At 49.3% G+C, this 27,303-nt stretch overlaps 3 protein-coding genes across 22 annotated transcripts in view; 1 reads left to right on the top strand and 2 right to left on the bottom strand.

The window, feature by feature from the left end:
* The window catches only part of sm (heterogeneous nuclear ribonucleoprotein L), a 101,288-nt gene that overhangs the window by 28,450 nt on the left and 45,535 nt on the right, over positions 1-27,303 (top strand). For 12 of the 20 annotated variants that reach the window (XR_004468878.1, XM_033378650.1, XM_015184835.2 and 9 more), the window contains 2 exons: positions 23,403-23,585; positions 23,653-23,731. Coding sequence is in view for 18 of the 20 variants with exons in the window: in XM_033378650.1 (XP_033234541.1) it covers positions 23,403-23,585; positions 23,653-23,731 (262 nt within the window). In the remaining 2 variants the exon portion in view is untranslated. The remainder of the gene's footprint in view (positions 1-23,402; positions 23,586-23,652; positions 23,732-27,303) is intronic. The other 8 variants (XR_004468879.1, XM_033378653.1, XM_033378651.1 and 5 more) reach the window with 1 other exon arrangement.
* Positions 658-3,746, bottom strand: TTLL6A (Tubulin tyrosine ligase-like 6A). The gene is made up of 4 exons (XM_001361390.4): positions 2,905-3,746; positions 2,685-2,838; positions 987-2,600; positions 658-930 (listed from the first exon to the last, which is right to left on the bottom strand). The coding sequence occupies exons 1-4, from the start codon at positions 3,633-3,635 to the stop codon at positions 769-771; spliced, it is 2,661 nt and encodes an 886-aa protein (XP_001361427.3). The 5' UTR covers positions 3,636-3,746; the 3' UTR covers positions 658-768.
* LOC26533233 (uncharacterized) lies at positions 10,033-10,436 on the bottom strand. Its single transcript, XM_015184843.2, has 2 exons — positions 10,333-10,436; positions 10,033-10,265 (listed from the first exon to the last, which is right to left on the bottom strand). The coding sequence occupies exons 1-2, from the start codon at positions 10,403-10,405 to the stop codon at positions 10,072-10,074; spliced, it is 267 nt and encodes an 88-aa protein (XP_015040329.1). The 5' UTR covers positions 10,406-10,436; the 3' UTR covers positions 10,033-10,071.

Below are 27,303 nucleotides of genomic sequence, written 5' to 3'. Positions count from 1 at the left end.
GACCATAATGCGTGGCCTGGCAAAAGCCAAACAAAAACCGACGATGGAAAAAAAGGGGTGGCATGCTGTGGTGGCACGTCGTTGTGTGCACGAAGCGAGGGACATGTGGCAAAGCCGCAACCATAGACCTAAACCACGCCCGAAAGAGCAAAGCCGCCCACAAACCCACCTCCTTCTTGTGGCGCCTCTCCCGCTGGGCCAACTGTGGATTTCAATAATGCAGGTTTGAAGGCTCCCCACAGCCCCGCGTATTGTATTGCATTTTGTTTATGCATGCGCCCATCAAAGATGCCACAAAGATCCCAGAAAAAGTAGCGACTCGAGTGGCGGTTGGGGCTGCGAGTGGGTGTGGCTCCTGGTTTCCGCCTAGGACTTTTGACAAATCGATGAGATGGGGTTTCGTCCTGGTTTGCCACCATTATTTTTTATGCCTGTGTGTGTGGGTGAGTGCTCTTTTTATGGTCGACGGTGTCGGTGTCGCTGCCGTTTGTGACAGAGAGAATATCGCACATCAAGCTTATGGATTTTATGTGGGAATATTCCAGGGAATAGATAACGAGATGCCGTCAAAGGATGAGGAGAGGCTGCCCTCCCGATGCCGATACAGATTCCGTATTGATTGGTATCATATTCAGAAAATAATGGTGTTCAAAATTCTTTGAGAAATATATACACGTGGAATTTATTGCGAATTGTTGCGATAGTAAGAGAAAATACACCACAGCCACAGATACAGTTACAGATGCAGATACACTAACAGATCCTGGCTCAGAATTCACAATCGGGAGTATCGGGATCGGGCTCGGGCTCGGTCTCTGGCTCGGTCTCGGTCTCGGGCGAACCAGAGCTGAGCAGGTTATACAGCAGGTCCGGGAAGCACTTGATGTCGTTCTTGGTCAGATGTCCTTGCTGATACATTTTCGAAAAGATCTGCAGGATAGGGAGATTAAAAATGATAGCAAGAAGGCCAGCGGAATACTTCGTACCATTTCCCGGAGATTGGAGCCATTCAGTTCCTTGGTGCGCTCCTGCAGCCAGCTGCTGTACTCCTCCTGCTCGCCATCGCTGATGGGCTGCGGGCTCCAATGCCCCATTAATCGTCCAGAGTCCACAGCGACACCGGGCAGCTCCGACACCTCCCTCTGCTCGACCTTCGGCTTGTGGCTGCTCTTGCGGGGCCTTTTCTTTTTCGGCTGCCCTGCCAGCTTGAAGCTGCCGCCCTTGAGGCGAGCACTCTGCTCCATGGCATGCTGCTCCACGAACCGCTTGTCGTCCAGGGCCTCCCGCTCGAGCATCCGCTGGTGGCGCACCCGGCGGGTGACGTTACGATGCTGCTTGCGCCGGAGGGGCTTGGAGGCGCCGCTGGTGCACTTTACTATCCGGACACTGGGCCTGAGTTTCGATAGAGCCTCCCTTTTGTGGTCCCTCTGCACAGACTGCCAGATGCCGAGGTGCTCCTTGGCGCAGGTGGGGGCCAGCAGCAGCTCCCTTTGGCGGTAGATCTCCCGGGCAATGAGCGCACGATGCTTGCGCCTCTGCTCCTCGGCCTCCTCCTTGCGGCGCCGCGACTGCAGCACGACGGGGCTGACGGACAGCAGAGGTTCCAGCGCTGCGCCGGACCACTGCGAACTCTTGATTGAGCGCTGCTGCCGGAGCATCTCCTGCTGCTGCTGCTCCTTGTAGTGCTTCTCCATGGCGTTGTGGGCCAGCTGCTGCCGCCGCCGACTAGACTCCGTGTTGGCGAAGAGCGACTGCTGCTTGGTCTGGTCGTAGAACTTGCAGTAGTAGTGGACCTTCTCCGAGTCCATGGGCGGCATGATGCGCCGATAGTTGCCCAGGTGGCTCTCCTCCCAGGCGATCTGCTGGGCCAGGGCACCGATGGAGCATGCCTGTCCCATCCTCATCTCGCTGCCGCCCGCCTCCCGGCCAGGGCTGGGAAAGGAGCTGGGCATCTGGGGCCCCTTCTTGTTGTACACCTTCCGCAGCAGGCGGGTCCGGTGCTCGATGCGATCGTCGCGTATGATCTGCTCCTTGTCCACCAGCGCCGTCGTGAGCAGATTGAGAGTGTCCCGAATGAGCGGTCGCTTCACCTCCTTGTCCACCACCTCGTCCGCGCTCAGGCTGGGCGTGTGGTTCACCTCCAGGATGAAGGGCTTCAGCTTCCAGTCCACCAGAATGTCGAAGCCCAGTAGCTGGAAGCAGCCCTGGATCTTGTCGTGCCGCGGGAAGCACACGTGGTAGTTGTGCTTCAGCACCGGCCAGGCACTGATGATCGTCTTGACGATGGCATCGTCCACGGAGGCCCAGAACTCGGGCACGTCGTAGTTGTGCTCCGTCAGCCACTTGTTGAACGCGCTCAGCTTCCGCTTGGAGCCCCCGTCCGTGCCCTCGCCCACATTGTAGTTGGAGTTGCGGCGATTCAGGCAGTAGTTCGTGAGGTGCATGAACACATTGTGGCTGTTGCCGAGAGTGGGCGCCACGTACTTGTGGGTGGCGAAGCGGGCCAGGCCCTCGTTGTACACGAAAATCCGGAGCGGATCCACGGAGGTGATCAGCGTGTAAACGCGCAGATCGAACTTGAAGCCATCAATGAGGAGGGGCTGCGGGGGGAAGGCACGGCACGGCACGGCACGCTTAAGGAAGTGCCACTGAAGGGGTGGTGGGTGGACTGGTCCAAGACTCACCCGCTCGATGTACGTCTGGCAGATGAGCTTCTCCCGCTTGCTGACGGTCTTCAGATCGGGGGTTATCCAGATGCCGCGTCCCCGTCCGGAGGAGTACGGCTTGAGGATGTAGGTGCGCTTGTGCTTGCTGGCATAGGTGGTCACGTCGTAGGCACTGCAAGGAGGAGCAGGCAAGCATGTACAAGTATGAGTCAGGGATCGGATCGGGGAAGAAACCTACTCGGTGGGCATGAGCCAGGTCTTGGGGAAGATGCGGTAGTCGCCCGGGTACATTTTCAGCATGCGATTGAGATTCCTGGAGAGCAGATCCTTGCGGCAGATCTCCATCATCCCTGGGAAATGGTTGATCTGCTGGAAGCGCTTCATGCTCCGCAGCAGATCATGGTGGGGCGTGCAGTCGGTCCACTGGACGTTCCACAGACGATGCTCGGGCACCTGCTGGAAGCCCATGCTGCGCGCGATCCTCGCCACCAGGGGGAAGTGGGTATGCTCCGCACACAGGCTGAGGCGTGTGCCCCGAATAGTGGGCACTACGTCGGTGCCTTCGATGTGGACCTGCGGCAGCGGCTCCAGCATCACATCGTAGCAGATGGCGTCCAGGTGGGGCTGGTCATTGCCCAGCTGCTGGTCGCCCTGAGTGTGGTCCTCGGTGACGACCATGAAGTGATCCACATCGTTGCGGGGGCGCCAGGCGGGCCTGCCCTTCGCCTTTGGGCAGCAGTCGGGCACGAGCTCGAGCTGCCTGATCTGCCCCTGGTGGGGCGGCTGATGCTGCTGCTGCTGCTGGTGGAGGCGCCGGCGCTGCTTGGGCAGCACGTAGACGCTCTCGCGCCGGTAGAGGGTCGGATGCGATCGATTGGGGTCCAGGGGTAGGTTCTTCTGGGCATCGAAGAAGCGCGTGTACTGATTGGCGAGCTTGCGACGCGTCCTTGCATTCTTCTTCGGAGGCATCTTCTACTCCGTTCCTGTTCTGCGTGGGCTCTCTAATTTGGGAAATAAAAATCCTGACGATTGGAAACACTCGTAACATTGAATTTTGATATATCTATTGTGATTTCCATTGAACACACAGCCTCCCCCGTAGACCTCAGAGCGACCTCAACCATCGTCGTCATCTTCGGTGGCAATGTCAAGTGCGCGGCGCTGCGCTCTGTTTGACATTTGATATGCCACCGAATCGATTACCAACCGCGAGGAAAACTTATGCAACATCACCTTGCCACCGCATGCGAGATACAAGTGCCTCGGCTCAGAGATACATTTCCCCACAAGATGCATGCGTAACGACACACTGAGGGAAAGTGCTCGCCAAGCCAGGCAGAAGAAGTGTTTTTTCTCTCAGTGTATACGTAGGCTGGAATTGCTAGATTGATGTGGCTGGGGCTGTGGCTGTGGCTGTGGCTGTGTCTGGGGGTGTGGCTCATTAACCGCAGCTTAATCTGGCTCTAGGCCCCATGCGGTTATTAGTTCAGGCAGTCGAATGTCAAAAGACACACAAACAGCCACTACTGTTGACTATGTAATCATTACAGTGACAGCAATAAGTACACCTCCAGCCGGCTCCAGAGTATATGGTATGGTATGTAAATGCCAGTGAATCACACGCTTGGTTAACCCGAGAACGGAGTTGGAGGTGGAGAGCCAAGTGAGTGATCCATGCGGTTCAAGAATCACTCTCCCTTCCCCTCTCTCTCTTTCTCCCTCCCTGTAGAAACGCAATGCAATTCCGATTATTCCCATTGTTGCTTGTGCCTGAAATAGTATCTGATCGGATGGCAGCAAACCATGAAATATATCAAGTTTATTTGGTTGAGTAACGCTTTTGGTTTCACTTATCTCCAGCTTCCATTTAGAGTCCACTCCTTCTCTAATTGTCTGCCTGTCCATTACATGCTTGCTTTTGTTGTTCCTGTTCTGCAGCTAATTATGCGGACGCTTTGTTGTGTAAAGAGTTGCAGATACACGGGTAAACAGACGAGGAACAACAGCAGCAGCCCAAAGTTTTCTACATTTGAAATATTAATGATAGTACACGAACCGTCAACAAAAAGGTACGGTGGGGAGGGGCAGGGGCAGGGGCATGGGCACGAGAAAGGGCAGCATCCAGCATGCAGCCATTAGGCGATAAGCGGCCGAGAATTTAAAGGAAAATTCCAGTTAATGAGGAAAACTCTGGGCATAAAATATCATTTATTCATTTAAAGGCTGCTTTTTTATGCAAACAAAAAAATAAATAAATGCGCAAATTATTTCGCATCAATGAAAGAAATAATTTATGAAAATATTAAATCGTTGGCAGCCGATTGAATATTTCACACTTTTGTGACGGTTGCAGATTTATCAACAGATAAATATTTTTCCATCTCTTGTTGAATTCTCAATTGACATCCCCTTCCCCCGCTCCGCATAAAGCCAGCGAAAATGAAATGAGTGCAAAATCGGGGGCGTACGACAAACTGTACGAGTGTTAATAATTTAAAGGTGTGCCACGTGTGGCACGTTTCATTTGCAGTTGCAGCAAAGGCAAAAGCAAAAAAAGAAACAGAAACAGAAACAGAAAAAAAGGGGAAACCCCGAGAGTGTAATAATAAAAAATTAAACAAAAGGAAAATAAGAAAAACCGGCATCGGCAGGAGCTACAATAATAAATCTGATGGGGAATGGGATGCGGAGTTTTCCGAGCAGCAGTGAAAATGGCTCATAAAACTGACTGCTGCTCGACTGCTGATGATGATGGAAAGCCCGGGAAAACCCCCAGTCCCAGCATATAAATTACAATGTGTGTGGAACGAGAGTGTGTTTGTTATTTTTTTTATTTTTAAGGATCCCACACACACCCACGAACACACACACATACGCACTCACATATGGTTACAGTCGCATTTTGACTAAGCGCACATTAAAAATTAATCTTTTAATTACTGGCAGGCAGCCAGGCATTCCGGGGTGGGAGAAGTAACTACAAACACATTGTATGTGTGTGGCAAGAGTCAGCGGCGACGGCGGCGACGGCGGCGGCATTGTAACTATTATTGTTCATAAGAGGATAAACGAGGCATTGGCTGGCGGCCATTTTGTATTTGCATTGGCAGCCATTTTGCGGATGACTTTAAGTTTACGCAAGAGCAATGCTCAATGCTCAAAGCTCAGGGGGTTGCACAGGGCAGGGCTGAGGCTGCTGCTGCTGCTGCTGTTGCCTCCCCTGTTGCGCACTTCGGAAGCCTCATAAATCCTTAAGAAGATCCACAAGAAGCCAGAAGCAGGAGCGAGCGCGTAACAACATCATCATCATCTTGTGGCACCTCTCCACGCTGTCTCTTCCCATAAGAATCTTCATTCATGCCCTAATTCCACTTTATGCTTCATTGTTGAACCCACACACCCACCCACTTTGCTTCCACCACCTTCTGCTGCCGCCTCAACATATTTTCCAGCTCTGCAACTTTTCCTAGTGCCAAAAACTCCCATTTTAATTGCTTTCAATTGACCAAAAGTCGGCAGGGTCAAGTGGACCAATCTTGCACCCACATTTGAATTCAATTTACATTTTGTCGCATTAACATTTTTGGGGATTTTTAATGCCCAAAGTTTCCATTCCCAGGACCCCATAATGTCGTGTTAAAAGCTTTTACAATGTGCGTGACTGTACGTGCAACTGAGTGTGGCACAAAAGAAAGACCCAGCAGCAGCGTTGCGACCAAGAGGCATAAGTTTTTGTTTTAATTTAAATTTGAATATCTATAGGTCCTAGTTCTTGGTCATTTTATCCCGCGATTAAACATATTTCACCGGAAAACTTTTGATGACATTCCATTTCATCTCCAATTTATATTTCAATTCCCTGAAGCCTTCAATCCCGCCGACAAAGCTTTTAATGCCTGCAATGCCTATCAATTCGATTTATGCTCGTGTGGAATGCCATTTCGAATTCTATTTTGGATTTAAATATAGATATCTATAGTATGTCAGTCATAGAAATCTGTTTTCTGGCTCTTGTCACTCACGTATCCCCCCCTGTCGTAATTATGCATGAATCGCAAGCAACGCTTGAATGGATGCGCCCCCCTCCCCCCTCACAACAACCAAAGATAACATACATATATGCACATAAATTTTAGCACTCTTTCGCCGTCTTTCCCCCTCTGCCCTTGTCCCTTGTCAGAGACGCAATGAAAATGTTGAAATGTTAAAAGTGCTCGCACGTTCCACGCCGGCACACAGAAAAGTTATTTGTAATGCAAAAAACGACAACAAAAACAACAAAAACATTGGGCAAAATAGTGGTGGGTGGTGTGTGTGTGTGTGTGTGTTTGGGGTGTATAAACAAGAAACACACACACACAGTCGTAATGGAAATACAATTTAACAGCAAGGACAAGACCAAGTAGAAGACGCTGCAAAGTATGCAGCACTTTTGGCGGCTGCTGCACTTACGAGACCCTTGAGAAAGATGGCAGCTAAGCTATGGAAAGCCAGTCCCCCCACAAGACAGATCCGCTGGCAGATACTCAGATTTAGATGTAAGAGTGATCTCTTCAAATTAGAGTTAGTATTTTGCCAAGAAGTTTTATGGCTGGTCGGGAAGGCGGTACGGCATCCCATAGTTCGTGTGTGACCGACAGGCCGGCAACAAATTGCTGGCAGGCCGAAAGGGCCGACTGGGAAATGTGACACCTCCTGGCTGGCTCCTGGGCCGCTTGTCAATGTCATAATTTGCCATAGTGGGTGGGGACACGGCAGGGGCCGGAGGACTGGATTGAGATGGAGATGAAGATGACGATGACGATGGCGATGGCTATGGCTATGGACTAGTGCAGGAGTAGTTGGACAGGCATCAATAGATGTCGAGGAGGCGGAGGAGAATGCCCTGCTGCCCTGATGTCGATGTTGATGCTGTTTTGCCCGAGGGCGTGGTCGACAGGGTCCTTGTGCTGGTCTCGGTCACTCGTCCGGGGCCATGACAACACTTCATATCAGCAAAGGGGCTGGAAAAGGGGTGCGGGTGGGGCTGTGGGGGCCAGCTCATGTCATGTCCTTGGCTCTGTCGAGCATTGTCAACATTAACACAGCCCAGAGGCATAAAAGGCATATCCAATTGCAAAAAGACGCATGCCGATAACAAAGGCTCGGCAAACATTCAACTAACATTAGTGCCACGCCCCCATGCACACAAAAACACACACCCACACTCAGACCCCGACGATGGGGAGGGGAAGGGGTAGGTGTCCTGTGGGCCTGTTAGTAGTCCTGGCTCTGGTCTCTCGTTTGCTGTCTATTTTCCTTGGTCATTAAATTTGGATTTTGCGCTGTGCATATCACAAGCGCTTGACTCTGCTCTTAAATACACACACAGACACACGCAGGACACACACACACACACACACATGTGCTACATCTCTTTAGTGGCCTTTTGTGCTCCTCAGCTTTTGTCCCCACTGCCCCTCCGATGTGGCTTCAACCTGCCACCATTGTTGGCGAGGCATTTTGCATATACGCTAGAGGAGATCAAGAAGAAAAGGTAGAAGGGAAAGAAGGGCAGGTGGAAAATGTCCTGCCCCCTCTTTCAACATCAGTTTTGCTTTACCCGCTCCACTCCCCACTCCCCACCCCATCTAGTGCCCCTCTGTGCTCTGTGCTGCTTTCAGTGCCGCTCTAATGTTTTGTTTTGCGTTCGGTTTCGAGTCCTTTGTGGTTGAAGATTTGCCTCCCCCCCCTTGCCAACATTGCATGGCAATTGCAACAGAAGCAGAACAAAAATGGTTTTAGGGCTTAATGCTGTGGATTTGATGGGGTAAACGGGACTAGAAGGCAGCTCGTTTTGGGCCAGGGCTAAGCTGCAGGAAAGGAAAAAGAGTACCCCCCACCCATAGATGGGATTTGCGCAAACGGATGAATGGGGGGAATGTTGGGGGAGAACTGGGAGATTGTTCAATATTGAAACTGGAGCAAATGCCACTTAAATTGATTAAAATATCATAAGAGAATCCTTTTGCAATGCACATGTGATTGCTGTATCTAATTGCATGTTTTATTCTTTCTTTATCTTTTTAAGTAAGTTCCCGTGACCCATTAAACTGCTTTTCCAGCAAATGTAGTGCTGCCGTGTGTGCTGAAGCCTGAAGCCAATCAATGGCTCGTTTCGCACTCAAGGGGGCTCTGCACTAAACCATCAAAGTCACATCAAGACATCAAGTACTCATACACAGGGCCTATCATCAGCGTAATCATCCTCCATCCACCGACAGGGCAGGGGCGGGGCGGGGCAGGGCAGGGCAGTGTGGGCTTAGAAAAGCTCAATAAATCAGTTGGAAATTTCTAGGAAGCCACACTATGGGGACCCCAGCAGCAATCACAAAAATAACTTTCCTTCGGGATGGTAGGATGCTAGAGGGGTGGTAGTAGGGCCAAGGGGCAGGGGCAATGAGGTGGGTGTAACCCAAAAGTTGCATCGTAATTCCCACGATAATAATCATAATAAAAATCAAGCAAGCGATAAAGCATAAAACCAAATTACATACAACTCGGGCCCTTTCAGGACTTCCGAGAGGAACACTTGAGCTCCTGGCTGCCACATGCCGCATTGTTGTTGCCGCCGCCGCCGCCGCTGCTGTACCTAGTTAGTGGTATTCTTGTTCGTGCTGCTGCTGCTGCTGCCGCTACAGCATAAAAATGAAAAAGTTTTTCCACCAAAAAAGAAAAACTTGCACATTGTCAAAAATAGAAGCAAAGAAGAGGGAAATTGCGGCCACTAAAATATGTGTAGATATAGAGAATATTTCGGTTCGGAGCAGGCCTCTGGTCAGAAATGTCGGATATTTTATGGAGCACGTAACGGACATTTTTTTGGGTTATATTTCTCGCTTTTGAGAAACTTTTCCCATAATACGCGACAATGATGTGGTGGGGCTTATGGAATATCGGGCTGGGTTAGCCAAATATCGGCACGTTTTCTTGCCAAAAAGATAATGCCGGGGGCGGAGGCGGTGGCGGGGGCGGGTGCATAAAGATCTGTAGAGTAAAGGGCGCCAGTGGCGTGAATGATTTATGCGGCGAGTGGAAAAGCTAAATTCATTAAGTTGTCAAATGCAAGTCAACACAATACAAGATTTTGACATGGACATGACATTTTCACTGCGTACAAGCCAGAGAAAAGAGAAAAGAAAATGCGGAAAAGCGAACAGCCAGAGGGATGACTGGGGGGGGCAGACAATGAGACAACTGCTGAGAGCAATTCGCTCATGAAAAGTCATTGAAAACCATATAAAATCAGGTCTAAAATTGGCACAGCAGAACCCGACCTGTCGCTGACAGATGGGAAAGAACCAATCCGACGCATTGGCATACGAAATTCAAGTTATTTATATTGTTCGTCTTTATTGAGAAACGACTAGATGATCCAGCGGTGGCAATCCTTTCGATGGATACACATGCCAGTGATGTCGCGCTTCCGCACCATTCCGGGGGTACAGGCACAGCCTCTTTTGCATTGGACGTACCTGCATTTGCGTATATAAAGTTTATCCACGCACAGCTTTTGACAGGAGCGGACACACTTGACCATCACGTCATTGCAGACACACTCTAGACGAGGGAATGGAATGGAATGGAATGGTATCGAATGTAGATGAGAAACCCCCACTGATCTTACCAGGTAATTCCTCGGCGATGGCGGATGATACAAGCATTAGGTAGATGCCCACAGGCACCGAAGGGAATTTCATCTCAAAATAAGAAAATTTGTCAAGGGCCAAAAAGAGCCGCAATAGTTTCAAAAATTGATTCGTGAAGCGATAAATCGTTTAGTCGCGAGATACCGCTTATGCAACAAAACTGTAAAACTCATTTGCTTTGGTGTCGGCAGACCCACACCACAAATCCTCTTAGCCGAAAACCCCGACCATATTAACTGGGAAAATGTGCAACTGCCGCCACAGGGACCATCCACCATAGACGGGAAATCCCGCCGCAAGGGGCCGTGGCTGGGGGCCGAATATTATAATTTTGCTAATTGATAGAATGGTTTTGATAGCCAGGAGCCAGCAGCCAGCAGCCAGCAGCCAGGGGATCAATGTGAGGCCGAAATCATGAAATGCAAATCCGATACTAATAACCGGTTTAACGGAGCGTATACGCAATGTGCGGTTTGCCATGTTGATTTAACGCATTTTCGTGCAGTGTAATTAACTGCCAGCGGCACACAGAACGCATAATTAAAATTCGGATATGTACGCAGTAAATGTGGCATATGCGTGCTTGCGGGAGTGGCAAGCGGCATGCAGAAAAAGAAAGGTGCATTGTGTGTCTCCGGCTCGTGTGTCAGCCGTGGCTATGGATTCCATGGGCAGTGGACAGTGGGCAGTGGGCAGTGGCAGTGGAAATGGATATGCTGCCTCAGCAGGATAGACAATGCCTGACCATCGCTGCTCATTGTTACTCGGATGTGCAGGCCCTGCCCTGCCCTGCCCGGCCATGGCCAACGATCATCATGATTACGATGATGATGATAATGATGATGATGATGGGACATTACGGGCATCACTAGTTGTGGTTTTAATTATGTCCAGCCCGCATTTGTAGAACAATGCGAGTGGATTTGCGGATGGAATTGAGCGGAGAGCGGGTGCACATGAGCCATGTGGCAGCTGCTGCAGCCTGCACCAGCAACTGATTGGAATAAATGATGCGAATGATTCCATTCCTCGCCCCTACCCTCCGAAAGAGAAGCCAGTGAAGAAAAAACATTTGCTTTGAATCTGAAAAACCATATCAAATGGGAGCCAGAGACGTGAAAGAAATATGGAAAACGAATGCTTATCAGAGCATATAAATTTCGTTCCATCTTGCAGGAGAATGTACATATGTATGTCCCAATCCTCCCATGAATCCTATCTGCCAGGACACCACCGCTCAGCTCTCAGCTCTCACCACCGACATTGTTTGCCTGGGAATCGTTGCCACAGGCGCAACAATAAAGCCCCGTTGAGGGGGCACACACAGAGTTCCAGTCAATCAACGTGAAGGGCTTAAACTGTCACTGTTAACCAACTAAAGAACAACCACCCACACACGGTAGTGGGGAGAAATGGCAAGTGGCAAATGGGAAATGGGAAAAGTTTATGCTTATGGCTAAGCCAGGCGCCTGAAAAATTAATGCCTGCTAATAATTCAAGGGCTCGCAGGAGGCCCCACATAAAGTGTGTGCTCGTGTTAAATAATCTAACGGACAATTAATTGAAGGTGCCATAAATATAGCGCATACGCAACGTAAATCAGCCAAGATGCCAGGCAGCCAGACAGTCGGAGAGTCGGAGGAAACCCTTCAACAAAGAGTGATTATTCACGCAATTAATCTCTTGGAAACCAACCTTTTGTGCGCCACGCACAGGACAGGGCACAGGCCGCAGGACACAGGACACAGGACAACACGGTACTGCCGTCTCTTGGGCCTTGTTCTGATAATTTAAGTTCCTTTGACTAGAATTAACTCCGAATCGGGATCTTTGTCTTCATTACGTTTGATTGTCTGCCTGGTCCCCCCATCTGTGGATAACTTGCAGGCGATGGCACTCCCTACTTGCCGGAGGCGGAAGCACGCCATTCTCCAATCACATTAGCCCCCAAATGAAGCTCTCTGCCCGCCGCCGGATATAAAAAACCGACGAGCGAGGGAGAACGTCAGTCAGCTGACCGCAGCATTAAAGCAACATTTGTTTCGGCTTCTCTTTCGGCTTGGTGGAGGTGCAGGAAGCCAGTCAAGCAGGATACCATCAACCATCAACCATCCCACCCACCAACCGACCGCAAGGGCAAGGGAAACTCTGCCGTCTGCTTCTCTCGTGAAAATTTCAAACAATGCAACACAAATTGTCGGCAACCGCAGCAGCCAGCGCGGTTTACTCTCTGCGGCACCATCCACAGACAGAAACAGATCCAGAACCAGAACCAGAGCCAGATGCAGTGCCAGTAACAGTAACAGTCTCTGTTTCGGTCTCGGTCTCCGTCTGAGGTGAAGATGGAGCTGTGCGAGTTGACCAGTGCAATATTTTTCCCTGTTTTAGCTTCAAATAAAAAAGCCAAGCTCCACTTTAAAGATCAAGTTAAAGGCCAAGACGGTCCTTTGAGCGGGAAAAAGAATTCAAGCTGAAAAGAAAATGATTCAATGGATTCCAGATATATTCCATTATGTCAGAAACGCATTGGAATTGTGTACAGAAATTCCTATCTCTGCAACAGTTTTCCCCGTTTTCTCGTTCAATGTCTGCAACTCTTTCCCCCGGGCCCTTGCGCCGGTGCCATGTTCGTAATCAGTTTTCAACGTGACTGTAAGACCCCCGCGGATAGACAACGACAGGCGGGGGCGTCCCCATCCTTCCATCCTTCCATCCTCCCGTTCGTAGTCATTTTTAAATGCTTCAGCATGGCATAAAATTTGCATGAATTTCTTGCATAGTTTATTTAGCGTTCGCCATTGTTGTTGTCCATTTTCCGTCCGCCCAAGCCCCAGCTCCAGCTCCAGCTCCAGTCGAGGCCAGGAAAACACGATTGGAGCGATGCACCCGCCCCGAAATGTGTGCTGAAAAATTGACCGGGATTACACCAGTACCAGTACCAGGAGCAGGAGCAGGAGCAGTGCCAGGACCAGCCTCCAACTGGGGGCGCGCTAGCCTTGGCCATATTATGGCTCAATTTCTGCGTGCGGCCACACGCAGCACACAGCCGCAACAGCGAAAAAACAAGAGTCTGACGGTGATGGTGAATGCAGAATTTATATTCATATATGCGGTGTGGAAATGAATCGTGGTCCTGGCAGCTCTCACCGCAGGATTCAGTCCATTGATGGCACATGGGGTGATGGGTGCGGAAAAAAGAACCAGGTGAAAGATGGTGGAGGAGGAAGATGGAGTGCCATCTACCAGTGGGCGGTGAAAGTCTGTGAGGCATGTGAACCAATTCAATGGCCTCCCTTTAATTTCTTCAGATTTATTCGTAGGCAAAGAAATTTGCATGCTTTTTACGCACATTAGCATAGGCAAACAGAGAGGACCACAGGGAGCACGAGGAGGAGCAGGAGGAGGAGCAGGAGCAGAGCAGAGCAGAGCAGAGCAGAGCACTGTGGATGCCGGAGGGTGACGGGGGGTGACTGCTGCTGGCAAATGGGGCTGTAGCCTTCATCTGCAGAGAACCAATATGTCAGATTTGAAGCGGGCTTTTTCTTTGTTTTTTTTTTGTTTGATAATATTTTTTCTATCAAATGTCAAGTGTCAAGGCCATTCCATGCCAACTACTCAGTGCCTGAGTGGCACAATATGCACTTCTACCGCCGCCCACCCGCTCATTGGCGTCAAATTGGCTGCCATTTTGACAGGCACATTCGTCAACGATGGGTACACTCTCTGTGCAGTTGTCCAACCCGTTCCGATTGACATGTTTGCTTATCCCACACCCACACCCACACCCACACCAGCACCCACAGCCATTGAGACTCCCCATTCGACCGTCTTCCTGTCGGACATGTTTCAATAACTATCCATCCATATTGGCTTATTCAGTTAATGCCAATAGACTGCCCTTGAAGTGCATTTATTGACGTGCATGGGGATGGTATCCTTGAGCGAAATGACATGGCGTAATGGCATAAAACGCAATTAATACCCAAAGGGTAATGGGACGAGCCGTAATTGAAATCTCTGTTTACCGCATCCAGATTGAGAATTGCCCTTGCAGTAGATTTACAGCTGGGAACCGGGGTCGGGCGGAGGGGAAATCACATATGAAATCGTATTATTGTCGATATTCTGAAACGAGAATGAGCTCTGTCCTGCTGTCTGTCTGTTGTAAGCTCTTGAGTCCTGTTTCTCGTTATTCCACTTTATATGCAACGCGAATCAGAGGGCTTTCAGTTTCGCTTAATTCCGTTCGCAATCTTTGAGTGGGTGGAGGGGCCTGCTTCCGTTCACGTTTCACCCACATGTTTCATTAGCTCCAACGTCTTTCTCAGTAATTTGTGGCCTTTCAGCAATTAAAGCCGCATTGTAATTCCTTATAGAGCGACAGCCCCACCCCGCACCATCCACGGCCCGCAGCTGGTCTCTCGTTGGAGGGGGCGTGGGTGTGGCTTGAAAATTGTTGCATACTTTTGTGCGGCGGCTTCAGCGCGGCTGCCACTTGAGGCGGCTGTGGAAAGCAGAGGCAGCTGCCACTTTAACGCGCTCAGGCCGTGCGGCGCTGCCATGCCCCGTCCATCCTTGCCGTCTTCTAGAAGCAGCCTCAACGCCACCGACGCAGCCACCCGGCCACAGGCACACGGCCCACTCAATTAACGCAAGTCATCAGAGGGTTAAAGGGGTGGCGGGAGCGGGCTGGGTCGTAGGTGTGTCTGTGTGCGCACTTCTACTTGTATTTGTCTTAACAACTCTTGCATACAATCTAAATGGCTCTGGCCTGGAAGCGGGTCCCGGGACCCGGCACCCCGCACCCAGGTCCTGGATCTTGGTCTGCTTACTCCTGTTTTTAATTTTTCTGTGTGTGTGTGTGTTTTTTTTTTGCGCTGGCTCTCGCATAATTACTTTGACTCGACTTTTACGACCTTTCTATGAATTACTCAAGAAGTGTTGGGAGCACGTCGCCTGTGTGTGGCTGCCAGGATACTGGCTGTACCTTCCATTCCAGGACATCCCATCACATCTCGTATAGAAGGTCTCTCTCTCTCTCTCGTGGAGTGGGCGACGCAGTTTATCCTTTTTTACTGCCGGGATTGCCATCCTTTCGCTTCGCCTTCGTGCCTGGCCGTCGTTCGTCTTATTTATTTCTTTCGCTCGTGTTTGCCTGCTAATTTCTTTGCTCTCTTTGCGTAATGGTAGCCGGGGGAGGAGGAGAAGGAACTTACTGGCGGAGTTACTGCCAGGCAGGAAATACCCCCGCCCCTCCCACCACCCCTGCACTTGCATAAGGTGCAGGAAGACAGTAAAAAATGCTGCCTTAGAGACGCAGGGTTGTCGAGTCTGTGGACTTTTCTTCTGCAGTAAGAAAACCCTGAATAATTGATGTTTTTTGTCTATATGCTGGAGGTTTTCTTTCCATTAGAGTGCCTCCATTCTCCGTTCCCTTTCTTATCTCATGATTGGCATCGTTATTATTATTATTTTTTGTTTTAGCAATAATGGCGGAAAACAATTTCGGATATTTTTCAATTTTTCCCAACGCTATAACTGCTTAAGTTTTTTCCATTTCCCTCCAGCGCTGTAACGGCGGTCTTTTCCACCATCATCTTTTCTTATCACTTTTTAATTTCCTCTGCAATCCTTTGCAACCCTGTTATGGATACAGCGGCAGCCCTCCCCCTTTACAAAGGTAAAGTCTAATGCAACATTCAGTGGCATATACACACAAAGAGCGAGAGGCGAGAGGCGAATGGTGATAGAGATGGAGAATTGGCTGAACATTATCTCCCTTGGCTTTTTAGCCAAACGAGCAAGGACGACGCAACACCTACGCGATTGCTCTGACGGCCCTCGCCCAGTCCGGGGCCGCCCTCCCCGTCCGCCCTCTTGTCCGTCGCATTGTTAACCAGAATTTATGCGTTCAGCTGCTGCTCCTTCTAGCTAACGATACTTTTTCTCCCCCTTTCCCTTTCTCCCCTGTTCACTTCCTGTCCTGGCCTTCCCCAGCCCTTTTCCTTTTGCTCCTTCGGCTAGCTGTTGTTGCCATTACGTTTATAATTGTCTTGTGCAACTTCTGGCAGCTCCCGATGCCGCTGTGGCACCATCTCACCCACGCACCACCAGCACGCACCGCCACCTGCCAGCAGCAGAAAGAGCAACAGCAACACCACCACATGGCGCCACCCAAGTCGTTAGGTGGCCAGAGACTTGGATCTCTCTCTCACTCTCTCACTCTCTCTCTCTGTCGTTCTTTTGAGATGGGTACATGTGCCTCAGTATCTTTTGCTCTTTTTCTTTCTCTTTTGGCCCGTTTTCTGCTTACCTTTAGCTCTGTCACGTTAACGGGTTTGCTCGATGGCTGGCCTCCATTTCGGCCCGTTCGCTCCTTTCGGTCCTTTCTGGCTCATTGGCTAACTGTTGATTTCGTTGTCATGTTGCGTGTTCTGCTCTGCCCCCACTTTCCGGCACACATTTTGTGACCCTCTGTGAGGGTATTTCCATTCCCTTGGATTTCATTTTCTCTGTCGTCTTTCCTCGAGCTCTGCTTGTTTACATTTTCATGCTCGAATTGGCTCTTGTGCTCTCGTAATTTCCATTGTCTCCCGTCCTGGCCTTCGTTTCTTCCCGATGCTCCTGCTGCTGCTGTTGCTCTCCTTTTGGCCAACTTCAAACAAACACATTAAGCGGGCTCTGACTCTGGACTTTTCTGTGTGCCACTGACAGGAGACTAGCCCCTGGTAACCTCCCCTCAGGCTCTCTGCCACAGCTCTCTTTCCTTTCTCCAGCTTCCGTTTCCCCTTCCTGCTTTCATCGCTACCTTTGTGAGACATAAATTTTTGCTTTAAAATGTATCTCATGCTCTCTCTTGTGGCTGCCCCTTGCGTACCCCGGAGCAGCAGCCACTGTCTATCCCTCCTTTCATGTCGCTTTTGGTTTTGCGCTTATTTTCAATTTGAACATTTTAATGTTTGTGGTCATAAAATTCTTTTTATTGGTTGTAAAACTGAAACTGAAGAGCTGCAGCGGCAGAGGGAGAGGGAGAAGGACGGACAGCGGTAGGCTGGGGGGACTGGTGGGGCGCGATGGGTGGAGCACAATGGGCTCTTGGAAAAAATTAGCAGCCTCTTGCTGGCCCTGCCAATAGCCACTTAAGAGCCCCGTTAAGGTGCGATAAGAGATGCTGCCACTTACAGAATATTTGTCACCAAATTGCTTACCAGAATCTGTATATCAATGTCTGGCACTTTTCGAGCTAATTCGGGGGGAGTTTGCCAAGTTTTTCCTTTGTAATTGAATCGGAAAAGTGAATAAAAATTCTACTGAGCGGAAGATAATTTCTATTGGCTCAAATTCGCAGATTTGTCTGCCATTAGCATTCCAATTAATTGGGGCATCCATGGGCTCCTCAATGACTCTATGCCATTCTCAATTTCACAGTTTGACGCCCTCTCACGCCCACAAAACAAACCACTTTCCGGCCAACTCGAGAGTTTCCCTGGTTTTCCTTTTGGTGCGCCTCAATTAAATGTTAATGGCAATATTTTATTGCCAACACTCGGCCCCATCTCAGTCTCTGCATCTTTGAGAGCCTCATTTACATTTTGCCCACATTTTCAGCTACATCGCAGAGGCAGAAGAAGCAGCGTACAGCCGCCACTGCCACTGCCACCGCCACCGGAAGTGTCTTAACAGCTCGCCTCTGTCTCGGCTATTTTCCTTTTCGTCTTTTAATATTCGCCAAAACAACAACAAAAGAAAAAACAATGTGGTTGCATGCATCGTACGGTCACTTTCACATGCATTTTCTCTATGCATTTTTATACCCTTGCAAAGGAATTTTGGATAGAAAAGGAGGCTCATTCGATTTCATACATTAAATATAGTATGTACCTAGATATATCTTACATCTTAGTTACATCCGATATTCAAAGAGTATAGGGGTAGATACGATTTGTGATGGAAGTGGATGGGTGTAACACCCAGAAGGAAGCGTCTCCGACCCTATAAAGTTTATATATTCTTTATCATAATCAATAGCCGAGTCAATATAGCCATATCTGTCTGTCCGTCCCGATGAGCGCCTAGATCTCAGAGACTATAGGAACAAATTAAACTGCTGTGACCATGCTACTCCGTCCACCCGCTTTTCTTTCTCTTCACACACACTCTTCCTCATGCAGTGTGCGTCCTCTGGCGGAGTATAAATGTGGAGCTTTGGGTCTTGCCGCGGCTCACAGAGTTCAATCCGAAATTGCCCGGTATCTCAAGTTTCGACCCGAAGCTAGGTTTCTATTACCATTTTTTGCCTGGCCACCGCTCCGCCCATCCACCCATCCTCCCATCGAGTGTATGCATATTTTACGGACCTGCGATTTTCCAATTTTGATAATTTGTATTATGCTAATTTTTCCATTCCCTCAGAGATCGTTCCGATAGGGGGGGAAGCCAGCCGTGTGTACATGTCAGGGGAAAATGAGAATGAAATGGAAATCGTAATGATAGGAAAATATTTGTGCACACTTTTTTCTGTGCATTATGATTTGTTTGCTGCCACTCGGAGTCGCGCTGGGGCTGGGGCTGGGGCTGGGTCCGGGCGATCGCCTGCAGCATAAATTTAATGTTATATTTACAGACCTATTAAAAATACATAGCACTTTTGTTGATTTATGGATACTGCGAATGTGTTAATTTTGTTAGCTCTTCCACAGTGATCGGCCAATCAGTGGCCGCAAATATTTGCCATCGAATAAATTGAATCGATGCCAGCAAGGAGCACAACTGTGCAGCAAACTACTGGCTTAAGCTGGTGTTTATTTTGCTTTCGCGAGGACTCAATCTCTTTCGCTGGGCTTCACTTTCGGCTCTAACAAATCCACAAAGTCGTGTGCCTTCAAAGGGGAAGAGAAACGAGGAAGAAAACCCGTCTTTCCAGTTGTTGAAATTTACTTTTGCACTCAAGGGCCGCGATGCCGATTCTGCCTCGCTGCCTTGCCCCGCTTTGGGCCAGCAGCTAACGGCACATGGTGAGAGCCAGGCCAAAATGCAGTTACTCACTGGTCTCTACCTCTACCTCCCTTTCCCCTCTCTCACTCTGTGGCCGGAGCGACCTTCCCCTGCAGCTGCAGCCCCGAAAGTGTTGCAAATGACTTGAAACGGGTTTGAATGAGCTTTGCTCGGATTGCGATTGGGGTTCGGACTCGGACTCGGGCTCGGGTTCGGGTTCTGGCTGTGTTTGGGCTTGTGCTTTTGTGGTTTTGCCCCCAAGAAATGGGTCAATAAGAAAATTCAAATGCTACAAAAACTTGTTGAGTTTTTTTTTTTTTTTTTTGCGAAGAACCAGACCAAAACAGGGAACTGCTGGCGGGGGAATGAACTCCGTTCTCGGTTTGTTTCCTCCTCAATTTGCGGTCGGTTCAATGACTTCTCTCCGGTTCGATCAATCAATCGAACTGCAGGGCCCAGCAGATGTTGCCACCGAAGCCAGGGCCAAGAGAGTATCCAAGCGGAAGGCTGTGAAGCCACAAATATGGCTTTGATTTGATCCGATGTGCTTTGCTCTGCCTTCTGTCTAATGTCCTCGCATCCTGGCAAGAAAGCATTTATGTTTTATCAGAAGGTGCAATTTCTGATGAAACCACAAGACCGAGCAACCATATATGCTCATAGCTTATTTGTGGTAGACTGGAGACTATTTGTAAGTCTTGAAAGAAGTAGGGAGTACTCAGTGAAGAGCATTCTGCTGAGAAAATGTCAGCTCAAATCAGAAAACAATGGCTGACCACAAAATTGTTGATAACGCCACCGAGTACACAACGCTATTAATATTTAATGCGATTTGCCGGACTGTTGGCAGGCCCCATTGTCCGCTTCATGAGGACGAATGATGTGGGGACCTGGTCCGCTGATGGACCTGGGGAAAGCCGCTTAAAATATTTCCCTGCCACACGGAGATGCAGCGGAGATGTTTGTTGTTTGTTGTTTGCCTGTGCTTTCATTCCCGCCTTGTTGCTGGTGGCATTTCGCTGATTTAATATTTAGCACGCCTGGACACTCCCCACCTCCTGGGCAAAAGCTCCATTCCTCCACCCCCTCGGCCATGAGGCCTTAGTAAAATTTTAATGCGCTTTTGATGATGGCCATAAAATGGCAAAACAAAATGCATGGCGGCGGTGGCGGCGGCGGCTGTGGGTGTGGAGGGGTGGGGGAGGGGGAGGGGACGGAGGGTGGCGGCATGCAATGCGAATCTCTGCTCTAGATAAAATATTAATTTATTTTTCCCTCCTCCCCTCGCCTTGTTGTTCGCTTGTCCTTTTCCCCAGCATTCTTTTGGTTGGTGGGGTGGTGGGGACGCCCCTTGTCCCGCGGCCAGTGCGAACAAGTTATAGTGCCTCATAAAATGCCACGTACTCGTACGATATGTATCGCTGGAAAGCACGGCTCTTATATTTTAAATAACTGTTTCACCACCACCAGCCCCCACCCACCAGGGAAAACCCACCCCCCCTCTTGTGTTTTATTAATACTTTCATTTTGGATGCGGTTTATTTGTTTCTCCTCTTTCCCCCTCTCTCTTTTCCTCTTGTTTATTTCTCGCCTTCTTGTGGATTAGTTTTTTAATTTCAACAGCTTGTGAAATGTTGAACCTTTTGATATGCACGCCAGCTGCTGCGCTGCATCTCTTTCAGGATTTAAGAGCACTTGGGAGCTAGGAGATTTTATGGCAAAATTTTGTTGAGCAAGCCACAAATTTGGGGTATCTACATGTTGATTAAAGCCCTCAATCAGTCCCAGGAATTTAAGAGGCTCGGGCACAACTGTACTTTATTAGAGGATAGTCTGGAGAATACCCGGGCACTTCCGCTTTTCCCCCTGGGCTTGGTCTAATCAGCTCCATTTCGCACACAATCATTCAGGGATCGCCGTGCCGCACCCACGCATCCTCCGTGACTCTCTGACTCTCGCCATTCGCCTAATGGGCTCGAATTACCAGCCAACAATGACTGAACAGCGGCGAGTATCCGTATCGTATCCTTTTAGTTGGGTTCGAGGAGGTCTCCCCCAGCTGCCATCGAAGGGCACGCGCCTCATTTATTCAATAAGCTGCTCTCATAAACAAGAGTAATTTCTCTGAGTTCCACCTCCCTTTTTTCCTCCTTGACTTGGCGCTTGGTGACGCTTTTGGCTTGCTCGATGATTGCGCTATTTACAATAATTGCAGACATTTCCAGCTCCATCGTGCTCCCTCTCGCTATCTCGTTCTTTTTCTAACTTTGCCCCTACCTCTCGCTCTGTCTTCCTGTACTGTCCTTGTGCTGCTTTAGGACCTTGGGCAAATCGCATTAAATGCAGCTTCAGAAACGAATTGTAAAATGTCGTTGCAGATGAAAATGAGCGAGAAAATGTTTTTTCTCTAGCCGCCCATCCATAGCTCCCCCCAGTCCCCTACTCACTCTCACTCCTCGTTCTCTCTCTCTCGCGCACTTCCACTTCCACTTGCTGCTGCAACTTGCACTCCAGCTTCCGCTGTCACTGTTGCCACTCCTCTGGCCGGCACATTTCCATGGAGTAGAATGGCGCACCATCCAACTATAAAGCGCAGTGTGCACACAAAAACTAATTAGAAAACTTTTGCGGTTGATAGAGGCAGTGGCAGTGGCAGTGGCAGAGCCAGAGCCAGAGTCGTCGGAAAGTGTTAAGTGTGTGCAGAGGGGGGAAAAAAGAAAGCAGCTGCATTAATAATTAAGTAATAGTACACACACAGACATCCACAATTATAGAGCAGAACGAGACGATGGGGTGATGGGGCGATGGGGCGGAAAAGTGAGAAAATGATTCATGTAAGAGGAGTTGCAGCACAGCAGGAAAAACGGGAAAAACGTAAAGAGAACTCGTAAGTGTGTCAGTACCAGTGACGGCACCTTTCTCTACATACTCCTTGGTGAGCAGTATAAATCCCCACCGCCATCCCCCCCCCCCCCCCCCCCCCATCCCGTGTTTGTCTTCAGTCGAATAATATTCGGAAATGGAAAATTTGCATAGGCTAAAAGTCCGGCCTAATGAAGTTGCTACCCCAGAAAGTTGCTTGTGTAATGCAAATCAATGTGAAAAGTTTTCGGCACGCTTCAAAATTTCATGAGCCATCGGACTTATCGATGAATTTCATGAATAACAAAATACAGCCTCCGACGAAAGCCGCTCAGGCACATCCTCCCTGTTAGATGGGGCGGAGAGTGGGGGCTGGTGGAACAAATTGAACATTTAACCCATTACAACATGACAAGCTCCCCGAAAAGCCTTCCATCATCGAATTTCTCGACTATTTTGCCTGTGAAATAAATAAACGGAAGTCAGAGATAGCGAGAGGGGGGGAGGGTGGATGGTTGGGAAGAAGACATTTTTGGCAGCTTAAATTTTCCATAAATTTCCATGGCAACGACCAATGCTCATTATAATTTGCCATTAATTCTCAGAATAGCAACCAGCCAGACTTTTTCCCACTCCCCCCCGCTGTCTCCTGGAAGAGGTATTCTTTATTTTGCTGCCCCCATTCCCGTTGGGCTAGACCTGACACGCCTTGGCTTTGGCCGCCTCCTCTGCACACTCGAAACTCATTAACGTAATTTTCGAAAATTTATGAATGTTAATTGGGAAATTTCTTTGGCATAGTGAAGCCGAGCAAAGTGCTTATTAAATTATGCTAATGAGTTCCTGAGCCTCACACACACACACAGCTTACACAGCTGTCTTGGAAGGAGCTCGGAAGGAACTTTCTTCGGATTGTGCGGTGTGGGCCAGATAAATGAGAAATTCCAATTATTTCTGACAAAAAAGCGAAAACAAATGAAATTGAGAGCGTAAACGCTGGGAAGTTGTCAACAGCCGCCTGGCCTGGGGCAGGATCGTCGGCAGAACAAAGCCACGGAAAGTGAAAGGACATGGCAGTGGCAAGGGGAATTGTGTCACTCGTAGCCTCTTCTGTCAATTAGTCGTCACTCACTTCTGTGGCCTTTTAAAACGATTAACGATTACTAACTCGAATCTTTGAATTTTCTTGCAGGATGTCTTGCACAAAATCTGTCATCCACATGGCCAAGTGCTGCGCATTGTCATCTTCAAAAAGAACGGCGTCCAGGCCATGGTAGAGTTCGACAACCTCGATGCGGCCACACGGGCGCGCGAGAATCTGAATGGAGCCGACATCTATGCCGGCTGCTGCACTTTGAAAATTGATTATGCCAAGGTAAGATTGATCGCGGCCTCTACAGGCTCGTCTGTATATCGTGATATATTCTGTGACCGTTTTGCAGCCAGAGAAATTGAATGTGTACAAGAACGAGCCCGATACCAGCTGGGACTATACGCTGAGCACAGGTGAGATTCTACCAAGTGCGTTCACATTTTTTACTACTTTTTTCCCCCTAAAAAGAAATAGCCTCTAAGTGATGCACCTATACATCCACACACTGCAGCACCCACACACACACAAACCCACCCACACTCTGTCATAGACACTTGCATTGCCCAAAACCACACACACACTCTCACACACGGAAGTACACACACTCTCTGTCGCACGCACACGAAGACGGAGAGATGATTGCTTTTTGTGTCACTTGAGACCGAGTCCAAAATAAACTGTAGAAATATCCCCAGTTGCCGGCTTGCTGTGCTGAACTCTTTTTGGTTATCCACATTTTAATTGGCCAAAACCCCACCCTGCCCACATATTCCTTGCTCTTTGCTCTAGTTGGCTGACACACGTGGCGTATGCGCAATTTCATATGCTGCTTCATATTACGTTGTTTCCCGAAGCATTGCCGTAATCCTTTTATTAACAATTTTCGACGCTTCAAAGTTCTAACCGTAGACACCCCCAGGCGTATACTTAATGTCTTAACGCACACTCAGACACAAAGGGGAGACCGCATCACCATCATCATCTGGCATGTGGCAGCTGGCATTTAAGATACACAACATTGCCACCACCGCCACGAACACCAGCAAAAGCCGCCTACGTCCAAGCAATAGTGCCACCTGTTTGCGACTCACAGTGTGGCCTCCACAATCCCACAGACACAGACACCGCCACAGCCCCAGCCACTGCCAGTGCCAGTGCCACTCCCACTGTCACTGCTAGTGCCACTCCACTCCTCTTGCTCCCAACTTGCCCCTCCACTGCGCATTTCACATGTTCTCTGTGCTTATGACAGGCGACAAAGTTGCGCATTAAATGCCATTTTTAATTTGTATATTTCACTTTGAATAAAAATGAAATTAAATGCTTTTGCCCCGGTTTTCCGCTCTCTTGTTCTCTCGACTCCGACTCTCGTCTGGGGCAGACAGCGAGGCGACACTGTCAGCGTTGTCATCCTTGTCGTTGTTGTTTGGCAATTTGTAGCTGGAAGAGGTCGACAGACGGGCAACATCAAAAGGCCGACAAACTGAGCCACCAGCGGATCCTGTCCCGTCCAGGCCAACGCACTATTAATGCTGTTGTTGCCGCTGTTGCTGTTGTTGTGCTGTTGCTGCTGTGGAAAAGTGTCAACGTTGCCGCAACCACTGCCACAGCAACGTGGCAGGAACTGTCCCTGGCTGCGACTGAGGGGAAAAAGCAGGATGACCAAAGCCACAATAACTCAGACAGCCTCAGCCACGCTCTATTCAATGGACGGACAGACACAAAGTTTGGCTACTGTTGCTGGTGTTCCTCCTGCTTCTCCTGCTCCTCCTCCTCCTCCTCCTCGTCCTCTTACTCCTCCTCCGATGCATTTATCTGCCTCGTTGGATTGCCGTTTACATTTGGTGTTGTCTGGTGGCAGCCGAAGTTTGTTTGCACTTGCATTTGCATGCCACATCCACCGATTCCCTCTCTGCCACTGTGTGCTAGCCGTTGCCACAAACGGATGAGCCTCTACTGAGCTACAGCCATTTGTCAGCCAACCAGCTGCCCAACCAGCCAGCCAGCCAGCCTCCCATCAATGAATGGCACAGAACTGAATGAACTTGGATCCTGTCTGTCCTGTCTGGGCGGATGGAAATGGAGAAGGCGTGGGCACAGATGTGTTGCTGGCAGCTACAACATCATTGCCGTTTGGGCGTGGGAGTGGGAGCCTGGCAGTGGGTGTGGTGGTGTGGTGGGTGTGGGGGGACCATGTAAATTAGAACGAACAGAAAGCAGGAGATACTTTCCTTTCTTTGTGGCTGATGATGGAACGACTGGCGGGCATCTCTTTTTGCTTCAAACGATTCCATGACAGGTGGAAACTGTGCACTTTTCCCACAAAATCCTTGTGGTTGGCTAATTGAACGGATAAGGGGGCTGGCAGAGTTCCTGTCCTTTCAATCGATCGGCAAATGCAAATTGCTTACCATAACCCTCCAACCATTCGATGGCTGTGGATATTTCTCCACGAAAATCAATAGAGTTCATTAAAAATCATGGTAGTCATGTGACAATCCACGCCGCCTCCAATGCCGGAGCCCCACAACTTGGGCTGTACTTCGATTTCGTCCTAAATTATTGTCTTAACAATAATAACAAGCGGACAAAGCCAACAAAGGGGACAAAGTGGAGAGAGGGAAAACAAAAAGTGAAGTGAGTAAAGTTAAATATAAAGTGGAAAATGCAAACCTAATATTTGCATAAGATTTTCACTCGCCCTCTGTAAATCCTCAGCACTCTGTCTTTCTCTGTCGCCTTTCGTCCTTCTATCCTTTTCTGTAGCTGGCGCTTTTCTTACCTTTTCCTGGCAATCGATACAAAATGCCAGCACGTGAAGGCGGTGCCACTGGTAGTGGCAGTGTCCTCCTGACTGTGCCACCGCCTTGGGTAAACAAGGTTCCACCCTCTCCCTGTCCCTCTCGCTCTACCTCCGTTCTGTTCCGCTTGGTCAAAAAAGCATTCGAAATGACTGGCACTGGCCGAAACCGTCCAAAGTAGCAAAGAAGTTTTTAACAAGTTGACTTGAGTGCTCAAACACCCAGCCACCCAGCCCCCCATTCACTGCCCGTCGCAAGGATAGAAGGCAGCAAGGAGGGAACCTCTGCAGTGGCTTCCAGCTCCTGCTGCAGCTCAAAACTTCATCAAGTGCACACCGAAAATTTGTATTTGCATTTGCATTTGACAACCGCGTGGCTGCCACAGTTGCCACCGATGCGGTTCGTCCTAGTCCTCGTCCTCGTCCTCCATCGTCGTCCTGCTGCATATCTGAGAGATATTTTCAGTGGTGGCTTAGCATCTATCCTGCACTCTGTCTCAGTCCCTGTTTCTGTCTATTCGCGTTTTGTTAATTTTCTACTCATTTTGCTGTCATCCTCTCGGGCTGCGTCTTGCGGCTGTGGTTGCGGTTATCCTTGTCCCGCCTTCAGATGGATTCATGCTCATCAGGAGTCGCATTTTGCTTCGTGTTGTCACGCGATGTTCTCTTGCTAGGTTACCCCTCCTCCATCCTCCATCCTCCATTCCCCCATACCGCATCACCCATCGCCGCCCCGTTGTTCTTTATTTGATTGCAAATTGTTTTTGCTCATCCTTTGCCCTCGCCCTTCTTTTGGGTTCTCTTTTGGCCCAAGGACGTTCGATTTTTTTTTTTCTTTTTCTGCACTTTTGCCCTTGCTAAATGTGGAGCCAGCGACTTGGCAAAACTTCGTGCATTTTCATACGTTTAGGGACTGCGATTCTCCCCTTCGGTTAGCCCGTCGACCTGATGCAAAGTGACAGTTTCGTTTTACCGGATAGTTTGTCTCCGAGTTAATTTGGCTTCTGCCGAGGAATAGTCTGCGCTTGAAATTGATTCGAGACGATTTACTGAAGGGGGGAATGGTGCAGCAAATAGCAGTTTAGATCTGGTTATGCTCAGAGCTGGCCAAAACGGTTGCCCATTTACAAAATTTATGTCCCCTGATTGGGTAACCCGATAGCCGCAGGAACTTGGCCGTAATTAACCACTGAATAGGCC

This window comes from Drosophila pseudoobscura, chromosome 3, assembly GCF_009870125.1.
Source record: "Drosophila pseudoobscura strain MV-25-SWS-2005 chromosome 3, UCI_Dpse_MV25, whole genome shotgun sequence".
In the NCBI taxonomy this organism is placed as follows: Eukaryota; Metazoa; Arthropoda; class Insecta; order Diptera; family Drosophilidae; genus Drosophila; species Drosophila pseudoobscura.
Note: the sequence above shows the minus strand (reverse complement) of the source record. Positions and strands in the feature narration are given on the sequence as shown.